The sequence below is a fragment of the Anopheles aquasalis genome, chromosome X, assembly GCF_943734665.1.
Source record: "Anopheles aquasalis chromosome X, idAnoAquaMG_Q_19, whole genome shotgun sequence".
NCBI classification, from domain to species: Eukaryota; Metazoa; Arthropoda; class Insecta; order Diptera; family Culicidae; genus Anopheles; species Anopheles aquasalis.
Genome location: NC_064876.1, coordinates 7084815 through 7102966, shown reverse-complemented (window position 1 = coordinate 7102966; position 18152 = coordinate 7084815). Strand labels below are relative to the sequence as shown.

General features: G+C 45.9%; 1 protein-coding gene across 3 annotated transcripts in view; it reads left to right on the top strand.

Annotated features, from left to right (window-relative positions):
- Positions 1–18152, top strand: part of LOC126570764 (uncharacterized) — a 118594-nt gene that overhangs the window by 70845 nt on the left and 29597 nt on the right. Inside the window, exons 7-10 of one of the 3 annotated variants that reach the window (XR_007607856.1) lie at positions 1575–2022; positions 7403–7617; positions 13894–15013; positions 16248–16358. Coding sequence is in view for 1 of the 3 variants with exons in the window: in XM_050228746.1 (XP_050084703.1) it covers positions 1575–2022; positions 7403–7617; positions 13894–14083 (853 nt within the window). In the remaining 2 variants the exon portion in view is untranslated. Of the gene's footprint in view, positions 1–1574; positions 2023–7402; positions 7618–13893; positions 15014–16247; positions 16359–18152 lie in introns of those variants that run through there. The other 2 variants (XR_007607854.1, XM_050228746.1) reach the window with 2 other exon arrangements.

The following is an 18152-nucleotide window of genomic DNA, read 5'->3' as shown; positions in this document are numbered from 1 at the left end:
ATGTTTTGACGTAATCTTGTGTTTCTAACCTATCCTTAGCCTACCTTAATGCTACTATTTACTTTATTTTATTTTTATTATCAGTAATCGGTCAATGCTAGAACCGATCGTGCAATGGATGATGGAAACTGCGTTCGTGCAATGGATGATGAAGAAACGGTGGTTTCCTGCTTTGCCGCATATGACGGTACTAGATGTTTTTTTCTGTGGGTTCTGGTGTGTTTGAAAAATAAGGTTTTTGCAAACAAATTGCAGGCTATGAAACAACTTAGAGCAAATATAAGAATTGAAAATGCCACATAACTCCCTAAACGCTGTCAAAACAATACAGAATGCCCGAAAAAAGGCAGCTTTTTGTATGCGCGAATGAATGCGGTCATTTGAACGATATCATATTTTGAGTATAGCACAAGAAATGGCATAGAATAACCTAAATAAAACTATTTTATTTTAAAAAATCAGTTGAAAAATGACAGAGTTAGTCATCTTTAAAATAGGGTACCGCCTGATGGCGCATCCTGTACCGTACACGTGTACTTGTATTGTTGCAAACGTTTCTACTGCAACGAAGTTTATTCGAGTCTTCAAGTCCTAGTCTTCGAGTCTATCACGTTTCTACAAGGTTTTCACGCTCCAACAAGTTCCCTAAACGTCTCACCAAGTTTTTCTAACGTTCCACCAAGTCGATTACACGTTTCTCCAAGATTTCGCGTAGTTGCGCTTCGTTCGCTTCAATCGCACTGTCCTGTCAGCGTGACTGCCCGTCGGTCGTTGCCCAAATCAAGGACATTGGCCCCGAGTGGACGCCCGAATCAGGTGTGTGTATTGCACTCACACTCAGCTGGATCGAGCGTCATCAGTGCCTGCCGGCAGCGCTCCCAGCTACCGATCGCTGGCGTCACTTTTGTTGTGACATGTATTTTTTATTTATCTTGCTATTATGTGGAAGGATTTTGTCAATTCCTGCACTTGTGTGTACGTGTAGCGTCCTGTGCCACGGGGGCAGGTTTAAGATGACCATTAAGTACTTATTCTGCATTATTTGCAGCCTGCTTTTGTGCGTTGCTGCACATTCGTTCCATGCTGTGGAGGCGTATGTGGCATTAGCTTTCCTATTAACGAAACCGTATAGTGTGCTGAGCATTTTTTTCGCTTTTGAGTACTGTAGATTCTATATGTTTTTGGAAAATAAGTCTTGGATCAAGAGTCACTTATTGGGTACTAAAAAGTATTTGCACATTAATACGTAACATCGTGGCGGCCACAAGTTCACCATCGACTCGAAAGTTTAAATCTAACACACACACACACACGCACAATAAACTAACGATTTAAATTTAGGTTAAACTGGTGGATCTAGGCGACTTCGGGATCGAATGCTGCTCCCATCAGATTGCAGATATTAAAATAGATGAAGCCTTCAAGACACTTTGGATTTCTTATCTTTTTCCTTTTGATCTATCTATCTCTCTCTCTCTCTCTCTCTCTCTCTCTCTCTCTCTCTTTCTCTCTTTCTCTCTCTCTCTCTCTCTCGTTAATGCTGCTGCGATTCTAATTCGAATCGGTCGGTCCAGCGGTGGAAAACGAGTTCCAGGACAAGCTGACCAAGTCAACGAGCGCGATGGGGCTCGGTGGTGGTGGTGGTGGTGGTGGTTCGTACGCTGGTGGTGGTTTCGAGATCCAGCCAAACGTGGGCTACAACTACGACGGTGGCTACAACTACGGCGTAAAGACGCACCATCCGGGCAAGGATCGGAGCGGCAACACGATCGGCCTGCTGAACGGAGCCTTCGGTGGCCCAACGTTCGGTAGCTACGGTGGGATGGCCGGGCTCGGTTCGCTCGGTACCGGTCCCGGTCTCGGCTTTTCGCCCGATCTGTTCACGCTCGAGCAGATGGACAAGCGGACCTGGAACCAGCGGCTCGACCACACACCCTACCAGCAGTACACCTACGACAATAAGCAATCACAGCAGCAGTCCCAGCAGCAGCAACACTACGGCAACGGTTACCGGAAGCATCGGTAAGTTCCAAACACGCTTTCTTCACGCTCACCCTAATCCTGGCGTCAGGTGTGGTGCTCTCGGATTGGCCACTACACTCCACAGCAGGTCGATACATGTCGGATGTCTGGAAGTAGACCATAACAGTGTGCGTGGCCTAGGGTACTAGGGTTTCAATGACCAAAGGCTTGTGTACTGACCGACTGGCGAACACAAGGTTCCTCCCTCCCTACCATCGGTAATCCGGTTCGAGTGTTGCTGAGCACCATTGTCGCAGCAGTTTGTCCAGTGTGTCCATTAGAAGTCGAAATGGAAAGGCAAACGAAGGCTAAGCAACGACGGTGACAACGATGGCGATGGCGACGGGAATCGGGTTCCGGTTTCACTCCCCACTTGCGTCATTACCTGCCGGCTGCCCTTCCTGCCTGCCTGCCTGCCTGTTGATTGTTGGTGGGTTTTTCGTCTCCATGTTCGGTACATACCGTCATCCCCGTCACCACCTGTTGATTGAAAGTACCCGGGGACGATGCGAAATATTAGAGACCAGAACACCATTTTTGAAGGCTCCTGCTCCGACAAGGCGCCCCTGATTTGATCCAACGATGCTAGGAAAGAGAGAAAGAGAGATGTGCGTAAGGGGATCCTAGGGATCCTTTTCTTCGTTGGAGAGTTTTCCTTCCGCACCTCGCAGAGCGGTGCTGCTGCTACTGATGGGCTGACCCATCTGAACTGACTGGTGAGGCTGGTGGATTGGAGCAGCAGCTATTGGCAGCGAGGGTGGTAGAAGGATGGAAAACAATTTAAGTTTCCGATTTTGCAAACACGCTTTCCCGCGTAAAGTTCATAAAAAAGAAAAAGGGTCGACGCGTAGCAGTGAATTGGATGGGATGGGACGGACAGGGCGACAGTGGTGGACGGGGGAGGGGGGATATCTTTAAACGACGACCGTCCCTACCACCCCGTTTTCACCACCAACAAGGGCTACAGTGCTCGCGTACAGTTAAAGTTTTGCTCCTAAAGAGAACCGAAAACCGAATAAAACATTGGCGCTTCTGCTGGAAATGATTATGTTGTCCAAACGGGGTTTGAGGGCTCTTGATTCTTTGAGGCTTGCGGCACCCAGGCCAACTGGGCGTACAATCCTGGAATGCGTATTAAAATGTCAAAAAGCCGTTTACGATATCCAGCAGAGTCCGCGGAAATTACGCGAAAACAGCGCCTTGGTTTGGCACAAGAAAAATGCATGATTTTGTGTGTTTTCTAACAACAGTGTGTGCGTGTAGGTGTGTATTGTGACATTGTGTTAAATCCATTTTCATTTCCAATTCTACAGATTATCCTGATATATTCACACGAAACTGCCGATAGAATAGAATGAAAGCAAACAATGTTACATTACACTTTACACGAATTCCGCACTAAGCTTTGAAGCTTCTCTGGAATGAAAGCGAGCGCATTTTTGACGACCTGTTTGTAAATTAACCATTCAAGACATTTTTGCTAGCTGAATGTTATGCTAATCTACAACGTTTCAAACAATTTGTTTGTTGTATTTTGATGATAGTTTTTACGATTTTCCTTAAGGGGGTCCCCCCTTATTTATATTTTATTTCGGGCCAGAAACTGTCCCGTTTTTGATGATTTTTTGTTACGTAACCATTCCACTTTATTTTTTCAAGTAAATGGCATGCTAATCTACAACTGTTTAAGAATATTTGGTTATATCGAGCAACATTCACTGGAAAATTAATCCATGACATCAAACTATGGTAGGTATGTCGTCGAAAAGGTACTTTCTACGGCGCCCATCGTAGTGACATGACGGGTCATCAGAAATGTACAAATCGATATTCGTTAGAAAGATTATAAGTTTATCTAGGTAGCCCCGGAGAGTTTTTGTTGATATTCTTATTTTTCGATTTTTGCCAGATTTTTGAAATTGAAAAAGTGATGCTTTTTGCGATGTTGCCAAAAAATACAAGTTTAACATAATTGTTTAAAAAAAAGTATCAACAATTTTAATGATACCTCGACGGGACTACCTAGCAAAGAGTGTACAGATTATTTGTTCAAATTTTTTAATCCAACTTTCCAGTAGTTTTTACGCTACGGTGGGTACCAACTTTGAAAACGTTGGTTTTGGGAAACGCTCTTCAAAGTAGCGAGCTGCATGCAGCCTTGTATGAAACGCGGATTTTAAAAAATCTATAACTTTGTCAGTTTTGCTTCGTTTGGTCCAAATTTTTTTCATAATACTCTTGAAAGGATCAGCCTTCAGGGAAAAATGTTAAAAATATGATTCTAAAAAAATTAAATACTGAAGTCCCCGCTTAAGAAAACGAGTGTTACATAATTCTTTTACGACAAAATAGCAACCATTTTTTTCCAGAACACTCGATGCGGCTACCTGGGCAAATAGTGTACAGCTTATGCGTTCTTAGTTTTCAAACCGTTCGGTCCAGTATTTTTTTTATGCTACGGTAGCTACCTACTTTGAAAACGATGTTTTTGGGGAAAAGCGCTTCAAAATAGCGAGAGTAGAATTGTATCGTTCGATTGACCCAAAAAGCATTTTATACAATATTCTTGAAAGGATCAACATTTCGCATCACCAGAATCCGTCCTCTAAACAGTCGTCTAGCAACGGTAGTTATCGGTGTCATCTTTGGTTAAAAAAAGGGGGTGGGGGAGGGGGGAACAACAAAGGACTTTTAGCATTGAAGGCACACCAGTCGCCAGCACGTCGCCATTCTCCGCGAGCGCGATGCTCGAGTGAACCTTCCTTGCTTCCTTCCTTCCGCCCCAAACATCGTCTTCTACCTCAACTGCGAGCTGTTGTTTTGGCTGATCGGGGTGTCCCCCTCCGCCCCGTCCCTCTCCTAATCGAAATCCAACCGAATTTAGTCCAGGAGGAGCCACTACCACCAGGAGGAGAACCACAACCTATCTCGCAAAGAGCTACTGTATATTGACTCAATTATCCCTCACCGTAGCAGCCTGCGAGGTTGCTGGCGTTGTGTGTCAAGGGAAGTCAGTGGATGACAGGGACAGGGGGTACGGTTACGGTGAGGTACGTTTTAAGGCAGGTTTGGCCGGGCTCACTCGACGTAATATGAGGTGAGTGACAAACACTGTCGTCCGTCGACGGTGTCACACGTCACACAAGGGTAGAAACCCCCGTGTGACGTAACGGTTTACCTTGAGGAGAGGGGAGTGCGGAAGTGAGAGACGCTGTGAGACGCCGTGAGACGTTCGTTGATGGATCACCGCTACCGTACCGACGGTACCGAAGGCCCTTTCCCCCAACCCCCCCCCCCCTTCCCCTCTCCCTTTGTAGCTAATGAGGAAATGTCTTTCCTCATGGATCGACAGTCACGGAGTCAGAGTAAAAGTCCCTCATCCCGGCTCATCCCGTCGACCTGACTCGACATCTGACCGACGAAACCTGTCACCCACCCCCCGGGTGTGTCCCACTCCTTCACTTGACCACAGCCGCTACCCTTGACCCCATTACATGCTCACACACCAACAACAGGCCTGGCTATGGTCCAAAATGCGAAAGGTCAAGAGGTCACTAATTACGCAATGATAAAGCAATTTTCTACCCGGCGGTGTGTGCGGGTGTGTGGGCGCTTAGCGTTCAATCGCACAACATCATTCACGCCATACCTCCCCCGTGTATGTGTCCTCCGCTCTCCTATCTGCTCATGGCCCCTGGCCCCAAATTACTTTCGCCTCCCTTTGCTCAAAGTGTCCGGACACCATAATAAGCTGTGCTGCCAGCTAATCGTCCCAGTCCAGTCCAGTCCTGTCCAGCCCACGGAACAGGGTGACCGCTACCGTGTGGGTGGGTTGGATTGGATTTTTGGGTGGGCCCCATTTTTTGCAAGTTTCTCTTTTCCTCCGCCAAGCGAGACGTTGGGTGAAGGCGAGTCGGAGATATTAGAATTACTTACGATCCGCCATCGGCCGGGACCGTCAGGAAAGCTGGAAAAGGGGTGGGAGGAGGGAAGGACGGAGGGACGGAGGGGGTGCTGCTGTATGAAATAGCGTGAAGTTCAGCGTGAAATATGATTCATCAAAATGCCAATTTAAGACATTTTCAACACGCCGGCCGCTACGATCCGCCCAGATGGCGTCACCCAGCCAGCCGGCCCACTCGCTGCGCTATTCCTGGGCACCTTGATGGCGGTCCTATCCTCGCGGCCGCGACTCGGCTGCTTCTCTTCCCTGTTGTCGTCGTCGTCGTCGTCGTCGGTGAGCGGATATGGAAACCGTCGACTTCTTCTTCTTCTTCTTTTTTTCCACTTCTTCTTCTTGCATGTATCATGGGCACACGGTCTTAAAGGCGTGCGCAGCGCGCAGAGACGAGCGGGGGTCGCCGAAAATAAACAAAACTTGTTACCTTGTTATGCACCTTCCGCCTCGGCTCGGCCTTCTGGCGCTAGCGCTGGCGAGCGGGTGTGGGAGAAACCACCACTGCCCCTCCCTGTGTTACGCCACGACGAAGCGTTGCCACGGCCACCGAAATGAGCAATTAATTATTAACAACATAAATTTGGAAAAAGCAGAAAATCAAATTATCATCGAGCGCCCGCGAAGTGGCTCACGCGCACACACTCGCATTCATATACATCTACAGTGTACAGGACGGTATAACAAGGAACTTGAACTCCACTTCCTATACACACATTCTTTCTCTCTCTCTCTCTCGCTCGCTCTCTCTCTCTCTCTCTCGCTCGCTCCCACTGTACCGCTCGCAGCTTGCTTCTGTCGCAGTCAAAAGCAGCACCAGCTGACCAAGTCGTTGCTGCTGCTGCACACTGGGTACTTGATATTACAGTCTGCCTTGCATTACATGTGACTCCAGTGGCTGTGCTTTGGGACACAACGTTTCGAAACTGCGTCACATCGTTCCTTCGTCATGGGTGTCATTAGCACTCGCTTCGTCGCAAATTAACAACACACTGGCACACAAACAAACATTGACACGAGTACGCACAAAATGTGTTTAAGCGGAAGCGGCCCCATCTTGTAACTGGAGAAAAACAGAAAAAAACCGTTAATGAACTGCCACCACTGCCTAAAAGAGACGTGCGCTTCCCGCCTTCCCTTGCGGTCTGCGGTCTGTGTTCGTGGCGCGCGGCTTACATGGACTTAACTTAGTAGCCGACAGCTCACAGGGCGCTTGCGTGTTTTTGTATTTGTGTGATCAAGGACAAACAAATCACATCTATCGAACTGCCACGTCTGCTACAAGATTACAATGTTTGGCGCTATATTTGCAACACCGACGCTTTTCACCCTAGGTACTGATTTTAAATTTCCTTTTACTTACCCTTTTCTTCTCTCTCTCTCTCTCTCTCTTTTTTTTCTCTCTCTCTCTTTCTCTCTCGCTAGCAACTCGTACGAGCACAAGTACCGACGGCACGTCAACGAGGGCGAGTCGCGAAAAAGCCATCGGATCACGGCGAGCTACAGCCAGTTGTCGATCCGCATCACAGAAGCGCTGACGAACAACCTGGGCCGGATAGAGATCACCTGTCTGGCGACGATCCCGGCCCACGTCGAGCCGGGCGAACAGTACGCCGACTACAAGACTTCGTTGATCAAACGTAAGTTATGCTGCTGCCACTGTCCTTATAATCCACCTCCAGCGCTGCACGGTCGACGAAAACGTTCGTTAGTTACCGCTGAAGCTGCTGATCATGTGTCGCCAATGCCGATCCTGCAAATGAGGGTATAGCATTTGATTTTGATTTATGTTTTTTTTTGCTCTGTAAAAAAGCATTATCTACATCTTAAAAAAATGCTAATAATTGCAGTCGTTGAAAATTTTGATTAACTGTAAGGGGGAGGGGTAGAAGGGACGTGTAGTTGGTACATAATAATTCCGTTTCTTTCCTCCTACCCGTGTTTCAAGATAGTTTTAGATTTCTGGCACATTTCATTGGTTATTTAGCCATTTAAATTTTCTATTACAAACCCCTGAAATAATGCAATTTGATAGTAATGTAGATATTGATCTTTTACCTTTTTTCCACCTTCAATGCTTTCGATCCTACAACCAAGTACTCGTGTTTTTTTCGAAAAGATTAACATCCTTTGCCAACATCAATTTGAAAAAAATAACGGAGGATAGAATAAGGGCCCCTGGCATGCAGCATGCGAGCATGGTGTACATATGTGTGCTTGTTGTAAGAGCCTAAGCTTTTGCCGAAAAGCGAAGAGGTACGCGAAGTTGGATTCCAATGTTTTTCATACACTGCTACAGGCGATATGGAAATTGGAGCGAAAGAGCGGTGCACTCAAGCAACTTGCAGCTGTGCAACTTAGTGGACACCAGCACGCCAGCAATTAGTTTCATGGCCGCCACCGACCCCACTGCCCGGGTACAGCAACTTGTGCGTGTTTTCAGAATACAACTCACCGTTCTCGTAACCGTCTATCCAACCAGTTCGTCGATACTCGGTGCTCGGGAGGTTCAACACGTGTAATGCCAATGGTGCAGATCATCGCGAGCGGCTGTTGCCCTGCAAACGCAACAAGTCCGTTTGCGTGGCGAACGTGGAGGGAAGTGACAAAAGAAATTGAAATTATTATGACCTACACGCAAGGCAGCAAATGAGAGCTGACTGGTTGGTCCAAACTGGGTCGTTTGACAATAGCAAGCTGGACACAGCACTATGAGCTACGCTTGAAATTCGGTATCGCGTTCTTTTCGGCAGAAGGATCAAGTTGCAAGTTTATCGTCAATCGGAAAACCATTTTTTAATTTAATTATAATCTGCCCACAACGTCGGGCAACGTGGAGAAGAAAAGGATACACTAGGACGTGTCTGGAAGCACCGGCAATTACATATCAAAGGAGACCTTTTGGTTTCCACTTTTGATTTTCGTTTCTTTTTGTTAGCTTTTGGTTTTCTGGTTTTTTCAGTTTTGCATAAACAGTAACGCGATCTTCGCCAAAGCGATCCACTGTGGGTTCCATTGTAGAGAGAAATGAGTCTGCCTTTGTCTTGTCCATCGCCAGACGCAACTGTCCGAGAAAATTGTGCTGCATAGCCAACATCGTCCTCGTCGTCGTCGTCGTTGCTGTTGCTGCTACTGTTGGCCGCTATTGTTTCGTGGCTTCCTGCCATTTCGTACACTCTACTAGCCATTCCTTTCTGTGTGCAGTGAAATTTCGCTTCGTTGCTCCCATTGATCGCGCTTCCGGTGGAGCACATTGAGTGCGTTTCGCTGTTTTCGCTGCACTGCTCCGGTCGGTCTGGTGTGGTAACCCCCGTGAAGATGCTCGAGTGCGCACCCCAGCGAGTGCAACCAAACATGAACCATCCAACATGAATAGCTGAACGGAGAGGGGGTGTTAGGAAAGCAAAAAATAGTGAAAAGCTCAGGAAAAAAGCGAATGAAAATCCGTTTAACACAAAGCCCGGGAACCGGATAAAATACTGCCCACTAAACAGCTCCTAGCTTGTGATCTACACTCATCCTTTCGCGGCTGGAATCTCAATTGGTTCAGCTCATTTCATTTGCAGCTTGTAATCTACAGTTGTCGGCATAAGTAAAAGCCGACATCTAGTGTCCACCATATTTTCATCTGTAAATTCGACATTTTCGGTCACAAAGGCCGTGTGATTTTGTTGCTAGAAGCTCTAAGCTTCTTATTTCCAAATCACTTGCTTTGAGCATGATAGGGTCGATAACCTTTTTTTTTTTTAATTCTTTAAGTGAAAGTTGGTCGATCATGATTGTGATAAAAGTAAAGACCCACTTTGCAATAAATATTATTAGGACTCCGACAGAGCCCTGTGGTCATTTATTTACGTCTTTTTTAGTGTTTTACGTGCCCTCCATTATTGTTTACATATGTGAAATTCACTTATGCTAGCATCTCCAGTAGAAAGTCGATTGCACGCAGGTTTTTGCACGAGGGATGGGTGTATTGAAGGACAGCAGACTCTATGCTCCTCAGAAAACTGCTTGTTCATCATTGTTTGATCAAAGTACTTCAACAGATATTAGCAGAAAAATTATCCACAATCGGAAGGCAGTTCATAACAACCTAATCACCAATGTTCTAGATCAGTAGCTTACAGTTCCAAACTCGGACGCCCTCGGAAGACGGATGATTGGAAAAATGTGAAAATCTTTCCATAAAAAAACGTAAAAATCATCAAAACTTTTTTTCTAAGCTCAAGTAAGCTCTTCAATCTAGAAGATTCAATCTTATTATATTATTATTTATTCAATCGTAGCATCCCTTACGCTGTCAATTTTGGAGCGAAGTATGGCACGGAACATCGGCTCAACATGAATGCAAGAGTGGATATTTTAAAAACTTTCGTTTCACCCAAAACTGAACTGAATCGTTTTAATTTCTCCCGGAAATATGTTTTCAAGCTTAAAGAAGGCTGGAGAAGTAGTTTTTTGGTTTTAGAATCATCAATTAAGGCTTTTAATGCAATACGTCGATAGAGAATTTGGTGAAAAGCATACAATGGTATGCCGGACCGTCAGTTACAGGTCATAATAAGGCACGGTGATGGTATAAAGCAGTTTTCCGTTCAATTGGAATGTTAAATTAGTGAAAATAATAGGGAGAACACGCTATAGGGTTGTAGCGTGCAAAATGTATGTCGGCACCCGAAAGGATTTTTTTTCCGAAAGGAAAGGAAGGCTCGTCCGTCCTTATATATGTTAAAAAAAAACCAGCGTATGAGCCCGAGAAAGCAAATTTGTTGAGCAATAGGGTAACGATTTTAAACGTGTCGCTAAAACCATAAGTTCTTATTTATATCCTCGTCGTATTAATCGTCTAGAATCACCTTCTCAAAGCTCAGATTGAGAATGTTTTTTCATGAAAATTTTTACATGAAATTCCCCCCGACAGATCTGAAACAATGTAAAAGACATGTCAAAATGGCTACAAATGGAAATCCGGGGTACGAGTGGCCCACACGAATTGATAAACAATCTATATATATATAAATTACAAACTCGTCAGTTTGTACAGCCCATTACTTGAGAACGGATGGTCTGATTTCACTCATTCTTGCCTCGATGAATTCGTCTTGCTCTGCATTATGTGGACAAATCAAACTATCAACGTTAATCCACCCACTGGAATTATTGTATTCGTTACATTACGGCAACTCTCCCGAGTCTAATCATATTCTAAAGCACATCCAAAACTACAAAAACTGATACACTTATACACCAGAGAAAAAACAAAAAATATAGAGCACCAAAAAGCTTCCGAATTTTAAAAAATACATTAAAATCCCGTTTCCGTTTTTATGTTGCATTTAAAATTATACATTCATCATCTTAAATATACTCAACTCTCCGAGTGGCAGAACGAAGTTTGCCGGGAGCGACTAGTATTAATACAAATTGCATGCATGCCACAAGATAAATGGCTTACAGAAAGAAATTGTTATGTTATTCTTTAAATGAAGGCTGCACAAATCTCATAATTGCAGCAAATATTTTCTTCGAAAAGAAGCAAAATATGGAATGATATCTCCATCAAGTGCAATCGAATACGTATTCGAACGAAGGAAAGGCCATTTGAGACATAGCAGCTTCCCGGAAGCTGCTACCTCAAAGGAAGGGTTAGGGTATTTATTTTTATTTGTCATGGCAAAACATATTTATGTGAGCTGTATGATGTGCTCAATGTGATCTTTATGATTATTTAAGAGATTGAACTGAAAAAGTGTGCCTGATAGTAGGGTTTTCATTACTTTAGAAGCAATTTTAATCTTTCCAACTATCAATCACATTAAATTATACGTTCGCTTACTAGTTCCCCTAATAACAAGGTTTCTGCTCTTTGTCGCAAATATTTGTAATAAATAATGTTTTGATTAAATGCTAATATTACTCAAATTAGCCCAAACTTCCAGCGTCAGTACAAATGGTGATTGCCATTGGTTGTGTGATAATTTGCAGAGCCAGAGCCTCAGAGCTCTAACACTGTTCCGCTGTATACTTTTGAACTGCTGCCATGGAATTCTTTTCGGGAAAAGAAGCACAAATAAAGTAGCAGCGTGGTGTTGTAGGTGGCGGCAAGCTGCAAGAGCTTGCTCATCAGCCGTAGATGAGAAAACAGCAATCTTCTACTCAAGAAGCAAAGCGACCCGTTAAGAATCGGTCGATCGATTTATCGCCACTACGGCTCACACCCACCCCCATCCCTCTCCAAGCAACCCTGACACCTCATAAAACCCCCTTTCGCGCGGATCTGCCTGCAGTGCCAACTTCCAAACCTGCCAAACTGATATATGAACAGTTTGCTTGCTGTTCCGACGCCGCCGCCGACGCCGCCGCCGACGCCGCCGCTGATTTACGTTTCTCGTACATTTCTCCCCGCACCCTCCTTCCGCGAGTTTCTCGTTGTGCACGAACGTTCCTCCATCCTACCCCCCCCCCCCCCCCGCCCATCCCCACCAACCGGTAGCCGAGCAAATAATTAAGCTTTAATAGCTTCCATTTGTCAAACGGGAGTGCTTCACCGAAAACTCATTATCCAGAGTTTTGCCTACGTCCGCCCGGGATTGGTTTGCTGCGCTGAATGTATAAGTGTGTGTCTGTGTTTCCAGAGGAGTCTCTGTGCGTAAGGGGATGAATGATGGTGGCGGAACTTTTAAATTCCAAGTCGACAACTCCCGGAGTCGGACTGATATTGCACCCCCGGACAAGCAGTCGTTCGTCAGACCATTCGTCAGCCAGACATAGGCCTAGTAGAAGAGTCCTATTGCTTCAGGTATTCTCGCGAGGTATCGCCAGGCGAATTACGCGAGGTATTGAAGGCCACTCCAAAAGTAGTGTTTATTTCTTCTTGGCGCATTTTTTAAGTATCTGGCACAAATATCGGAGAAAAAACAGATGGAGAGCAAAAAAAAACAGTTAGAGAAGAGCACTGCAAATTGTTGTACTAACTTCGGAGATGTTTGTGCATACCAACAACAGGCTGTTATCTTGACTATAACTATTTTTTTTTTGACAAGAATGGCGCAACACACTTATTTCAGCTATTTGTATCCTTCCACTTCACAGCTAAAAATGATAACTTAGCAGGGATGTGTAGTCATTGTGTGAGTTCTCTATGATAGTGCTCTTATGTGTAGACTATTTTAAAATTATTTTCCATGCAAAATTGAATTTGAATTGAATTTGAATTGAAACCACAAAAAATCATGCTCATGGAGTTTTGACCAGCTTTTGGCTAATAATAATAAATGTGCAATGTTACTTCAAGAAAAGAGAACCGAAAATAAGCCGCGATCTGTACAGTCTTCCAAGGGGATAATGGGACGTGACAGCATTATTGTAGGAATGTGCGCGGTCTAGGGCTTGCAGTCAGTCGTCCAGCAGAGCGCGTCCTTGCTCCGTCCCGTCGATCGATTCATAGCGATACACCACGGATACCAACACCACAACCGATCGATCGAACCAAAAGAAGGTCGTATGAATAATTTGTGCACTCGCTAAAACGTATCGAGGTAACTACCGTGGACGCTCTGGGCGCGCCGTCGTTCCTGCACCGAAAGGGACGTAAAGTTCAGTAAAATCAGCTAGTAGCTTGTGGTAGATGCAGTCCTGCATCAAGTATGCTCGAACAATTGCGACTCAATGCGAAACTTACGCATTATGGACTCGACGGACTCGGTGTGAAGTTACTCGCCGTGGTGTATAGAGCCTACTAGAAGGTGAAGGCCAGCGCGTGCCAATTTCGTGCCATTTATTAAATCAATAGTTCTGTCCAGCAAGCTCCTCGATAATTGGCACACATCCGCACACGATACATCGGAGCTGGTTTGTGTCTAACCAGAATGTTAACCATTTTCCACTTTTTTCCGTTTCTATTCTTCTATAAACAGTGGACATTGAACAGAACGATCAAACCTCGCCGCAGCCATCGATGAGCGGTATGGCCGCGTTCGGGAACTCTGGTGCCGGTGCACAGAGCAGCTTCCATGCGGTGCCAGAACGCAGCCGGTCACTGGTGGCGACGGTGGTCGCCCTCTTTATCCTGCTCGTCGTCTACCAGCGCGCCCAGCCGTTGATGGTGTAAATCTGCGCCCAAGCAAGCCCTCCTCCCTTCCCGCTCGCACCCCCATTCACATCAACCCCCTCCCTTAATCCGCCATCCCACGAGGAGAACATCGGACATCCAACATCGGACGAACGGACGGACCCACAGCTTGCGGCCTATCTAGTATTGCAGAACAGTGCAGTGTGCGTGTTCGTGCGCGCGTGTGTGTGTGTGTGTGCGCTTGTGTTTGTCGGCCAACCCCGTGTTTTGCCTGTTTGATTTTGCTGCTTTCGTAGGGTAGTTTTCATTGTCGTGTGCGTAGCGGTTGGTCCGTGCGTGGTGGCACGTGGCAGCCACCGTGGCCGTCAGTGGTCCAAATACGTACGAATAACACGTGGAAGTGGAGTGTAAACGACAAAGGGGTTGCGGGCGGGCGGCGCGAATGTTCGAGATGAAATGAGTTGAAAACGGTGCTAAACGATGTAAATCAATGTTAGTGAGAAAGTTGTTCGAAAGCAAGTTCCGGGAGTAGAGTGGAGTGGAGTGGAGTGGAGCCCCACAATCACTGCGTCGCTTCGTCAAAGTGTTTCTATGTCTGCGCTTTTCGTCTTGTGCAGCTGTTTGCATCCTCCTAGCTCTAGTTCGCAGCCTCCCTCCCCCTCCCCCCCCCCCCCCCCCGCAGCAAAAACCGATCAACCGCTCCACAATACGCAATCAACCGACTCGCTCTCCTCGCTTTCCGCGGACAAAATGCCGAATGGACCGAACGGGCCGCAGCAGCAGTGATCGACGAATGGTTCCTATTCTCCTACATCCGTTACACACTCTCCCTATCTCCCTCTCTCCCTCTCTCAATCTGCCCTTTTTCGCTCTCCTCTTTCCTCGGGCGGGTAGGGCTTTTTTCTTTTACTGGAGCGTCAACATCATCCTTAGCCTGGGCGTCGCACCAGGCACAGCACACCAAGGTAGGTGGGTTTGAACCTTCCAAACCATTCTCCTTCCAAGTCCCGTACCCTTTTGTTCAATTTCCACGTATCGCAAACAACACATTTTTCAAACGCATCGTTAATAATCCGGTTTGCATCCTTCGGGGTGTTTTGTCTACGGCTACAGGGAGGAGCGCACCCACCCCCCCCCCCCCCCCCCCCCACACCCCCGCGTTGACGGAATGGGGCAACCTCACCCTTTTAAGACTACCATTTGCAAAAACACTCTCAAACAATCGTCGGACGGTTGGAAAAGAAAGCAAAGCAAAACAGCGCGGCAGAAGAAGAAGAAGAAGAAGAAGAAGAAGAAGAATGAGAAGTAGCAAACTGCAAGGAATGAAAAATGACTCTAATTAGACACAAAACGGCCCTTTGGTTAAAGTTCCAATACAGTGAGCCAGAAATAGCACTATATGGTGCGTCGTGGTGCGTTCCCCCTGAGTTAGTGCTTTTAGAATTTGTCGACAGCATCGATGTTGTAGACTTATCTTGAGGGTATTAGGGTAAGGTTTTAATTTTTTCAAACCTTATTTATTTTTTACATTTGCGCCGGCAATGCAGTTCATTGCAAGAATATTGTGTAATTTTTTTTATAAGTCAAAGTCAAATCGACAAAGATATTGATTTCTGAAAAATCGCGCCTAATGCATGACTCAATGTATCTACTTCTACTTAGTAGCACTTTTCTCAAAATCAACGATTTCAAAGTCACTTGCAAATCGCAGCATAGAAGCTGCTGATTCGATTGATTTTGACCACATAAACTTTACACTATTTGCACAGGTAGCGCCGTCGAGTTTTCATAAGAATTGATGATATTTTTTTCTTTAAACAATTATGTAACATTCGTTTTCTTATGGAAAATCGTGAAAAGCACCATTTTTGACTGAAGTTTTGAGGAAAGCTTCGCCAAAACAACAAACAAATATTCTGCAAACGTTGTAGTTTATTATGGCATTTTCAAATACAGGAAGATAGTTCCTACAAACAAATCGTCAAACATGAGCCGCTTTCGGTCCGAATGCATACACACTCTTCTATGCTTAAAACACATTCAAACACCCTAGTGGTCACTACGTTAGGGGCCACGACTTGACGTTTTATTCCTATTGCAAGTTTGACAAAACATATCCTTAGTGACTAAAACGCTGTACCCGCACTGGGCTTATCGTTGGATAATGTTGATCCATTAACTTTCTTTTTTTATATGAAGATTGTGGTCTCTAGATAGACTGGTGTACTGGTCAGTGACAAAAAAAAATGGCTCGTACCACTAACTACTACCTGGGAGTTCACTGCTCATTCCACCCGAGGGACCGGAGGGACAGCAATCAGCAAGTGCCGCCAAGACCGCCATAGGGAAGTACTACGTATAATTCATCAAAGTGGTGCTTGTTGTCGCAACGCAATCCTTTTCCCCACAACGTCCCCGGGACAGAGTTGAAGCATTTGCTGCTCGAAATCGCATGTCTGATAATCGGGTGATATGCCCCATCCACTCGCACACCCCTGTTGCCCGTTACCGGCAAGGGGGAGGCAATTGATCCATTAAATGTAACCGCCCCTTCTCCCCCACCCCCTAGGTGGGTAAATCAGATTACATTAGAGTGCAATGCAGTGCGCTAATGGGCTTTAATTGGTTTTAGTCCAAACGACCCCTTACATTACCACCCCACCCCAGACAGGGTGGTGAGTGGTCTACGATAACGGCCCTGGGCGAGCAATTGACACTTGGCACCTTGGCGTTTGCTGCATGAGTGGGCACCTGTTCACCCACGCCCATTGAAAACTGTCCCTGTGTAATTGTGCAATAAGTGGTGTGGCTTGGCCAAGCGACCGATTTGTCTCTAATAGTTCTGAACGCCCACTGGCGTGCTTACCACACGAGATACCTTGGAGTTGTGGTTGAGAACAGAACAGAGGAAAATGAAAGGGGACAAAAACGATAAAGTAAGGCACACACAGAGAATGTCCAGTGGTTTTCATCGACTACAAACCCGACTGAGCTGAGAGACTCCATACTCTAGCAGCAAGCATGAGCACAAGAACACGGAACTTGACATCAAGGATGCATAACAATCTGCACCGCAATCACACTCGCCATAGGCATCACCATCATCGTCATCATCATCGAGCATATCCGTCGCCCGCTTTCCGTTCCAAAAAGGTGATACAGCATTAGCCATCTATGATTCGTCCATAACCAGCTCGGAAAGGACCTAAGAGAGAGAGAGAGAGAGAGAGAGAGAGAGAGAGAGAGAGAGAGAGAGAGAGAAGTTCATTATCGAGGTACGGGTTTGCCGGTTTCGGTCAAGGGACCTCTTTCAAGAGAGCGTCAGATGGGGATATCAGCGGCGGTTCCCCGAGGCATAAATTCAATTTATTTATTCAGCGTCTTGCCACCGCCATTTTTCTTCGGTGTCGTTGTCGTCGTGTGGCACCCAGCCATCGACCTGGGCCACGGGATAAGCGGAACCCCCCCCCCCCTCCCCCTTTCCCTCATGTCCTCATGCAATCTTGATTGTTCCGAAGCAGCATCAGCCGGGGCGAGCGAGCAAACTTTCCGCTTTCCGTTTTTTCCGTGTTTTTTTTTTTGTTGTTCCTCTCTCCACCGTTCTTTCGTTTGAAAGAGACACATAAATCTTTGATTCGCTCCCGAAAGGACTATCCTAAACGACATTTCATTGCATCGATGATGTAGGGCGCTCTGTCCCGAGCATAACGGGGCAAGACTTGGCATGGCGCTGGAGGAGAGACATCTGGCCTGGCGGAAGAGTTACAGGTGCGTTGGAAGGTTTCCGGTTTTTTTTTTTTTTTTGGGAGGGAAAGGTAATCACATGTGGTGATCGCACGATTACCTTAGATTAAAATGTATTCCTTCCTTCAGACCCGCTCACAGACACAAATATGCAAAACAAGTTTGGTGTGCGTAAAAGGGATAAGGTCTTAAGGGTTCTCCTTGCAGATACTGCAAACTGCTGAAGAACCTACTTCGTAGTATCAGAAAGGTTGGTTTTGAGTTTTAAAGCCCATCATCAGTGTCATCTATTTGTGCAGTAACGATCCGAAATAAAAGAATGGATCCGAATGGAATAGAGTTTGTTCGCGGAAGCGATTC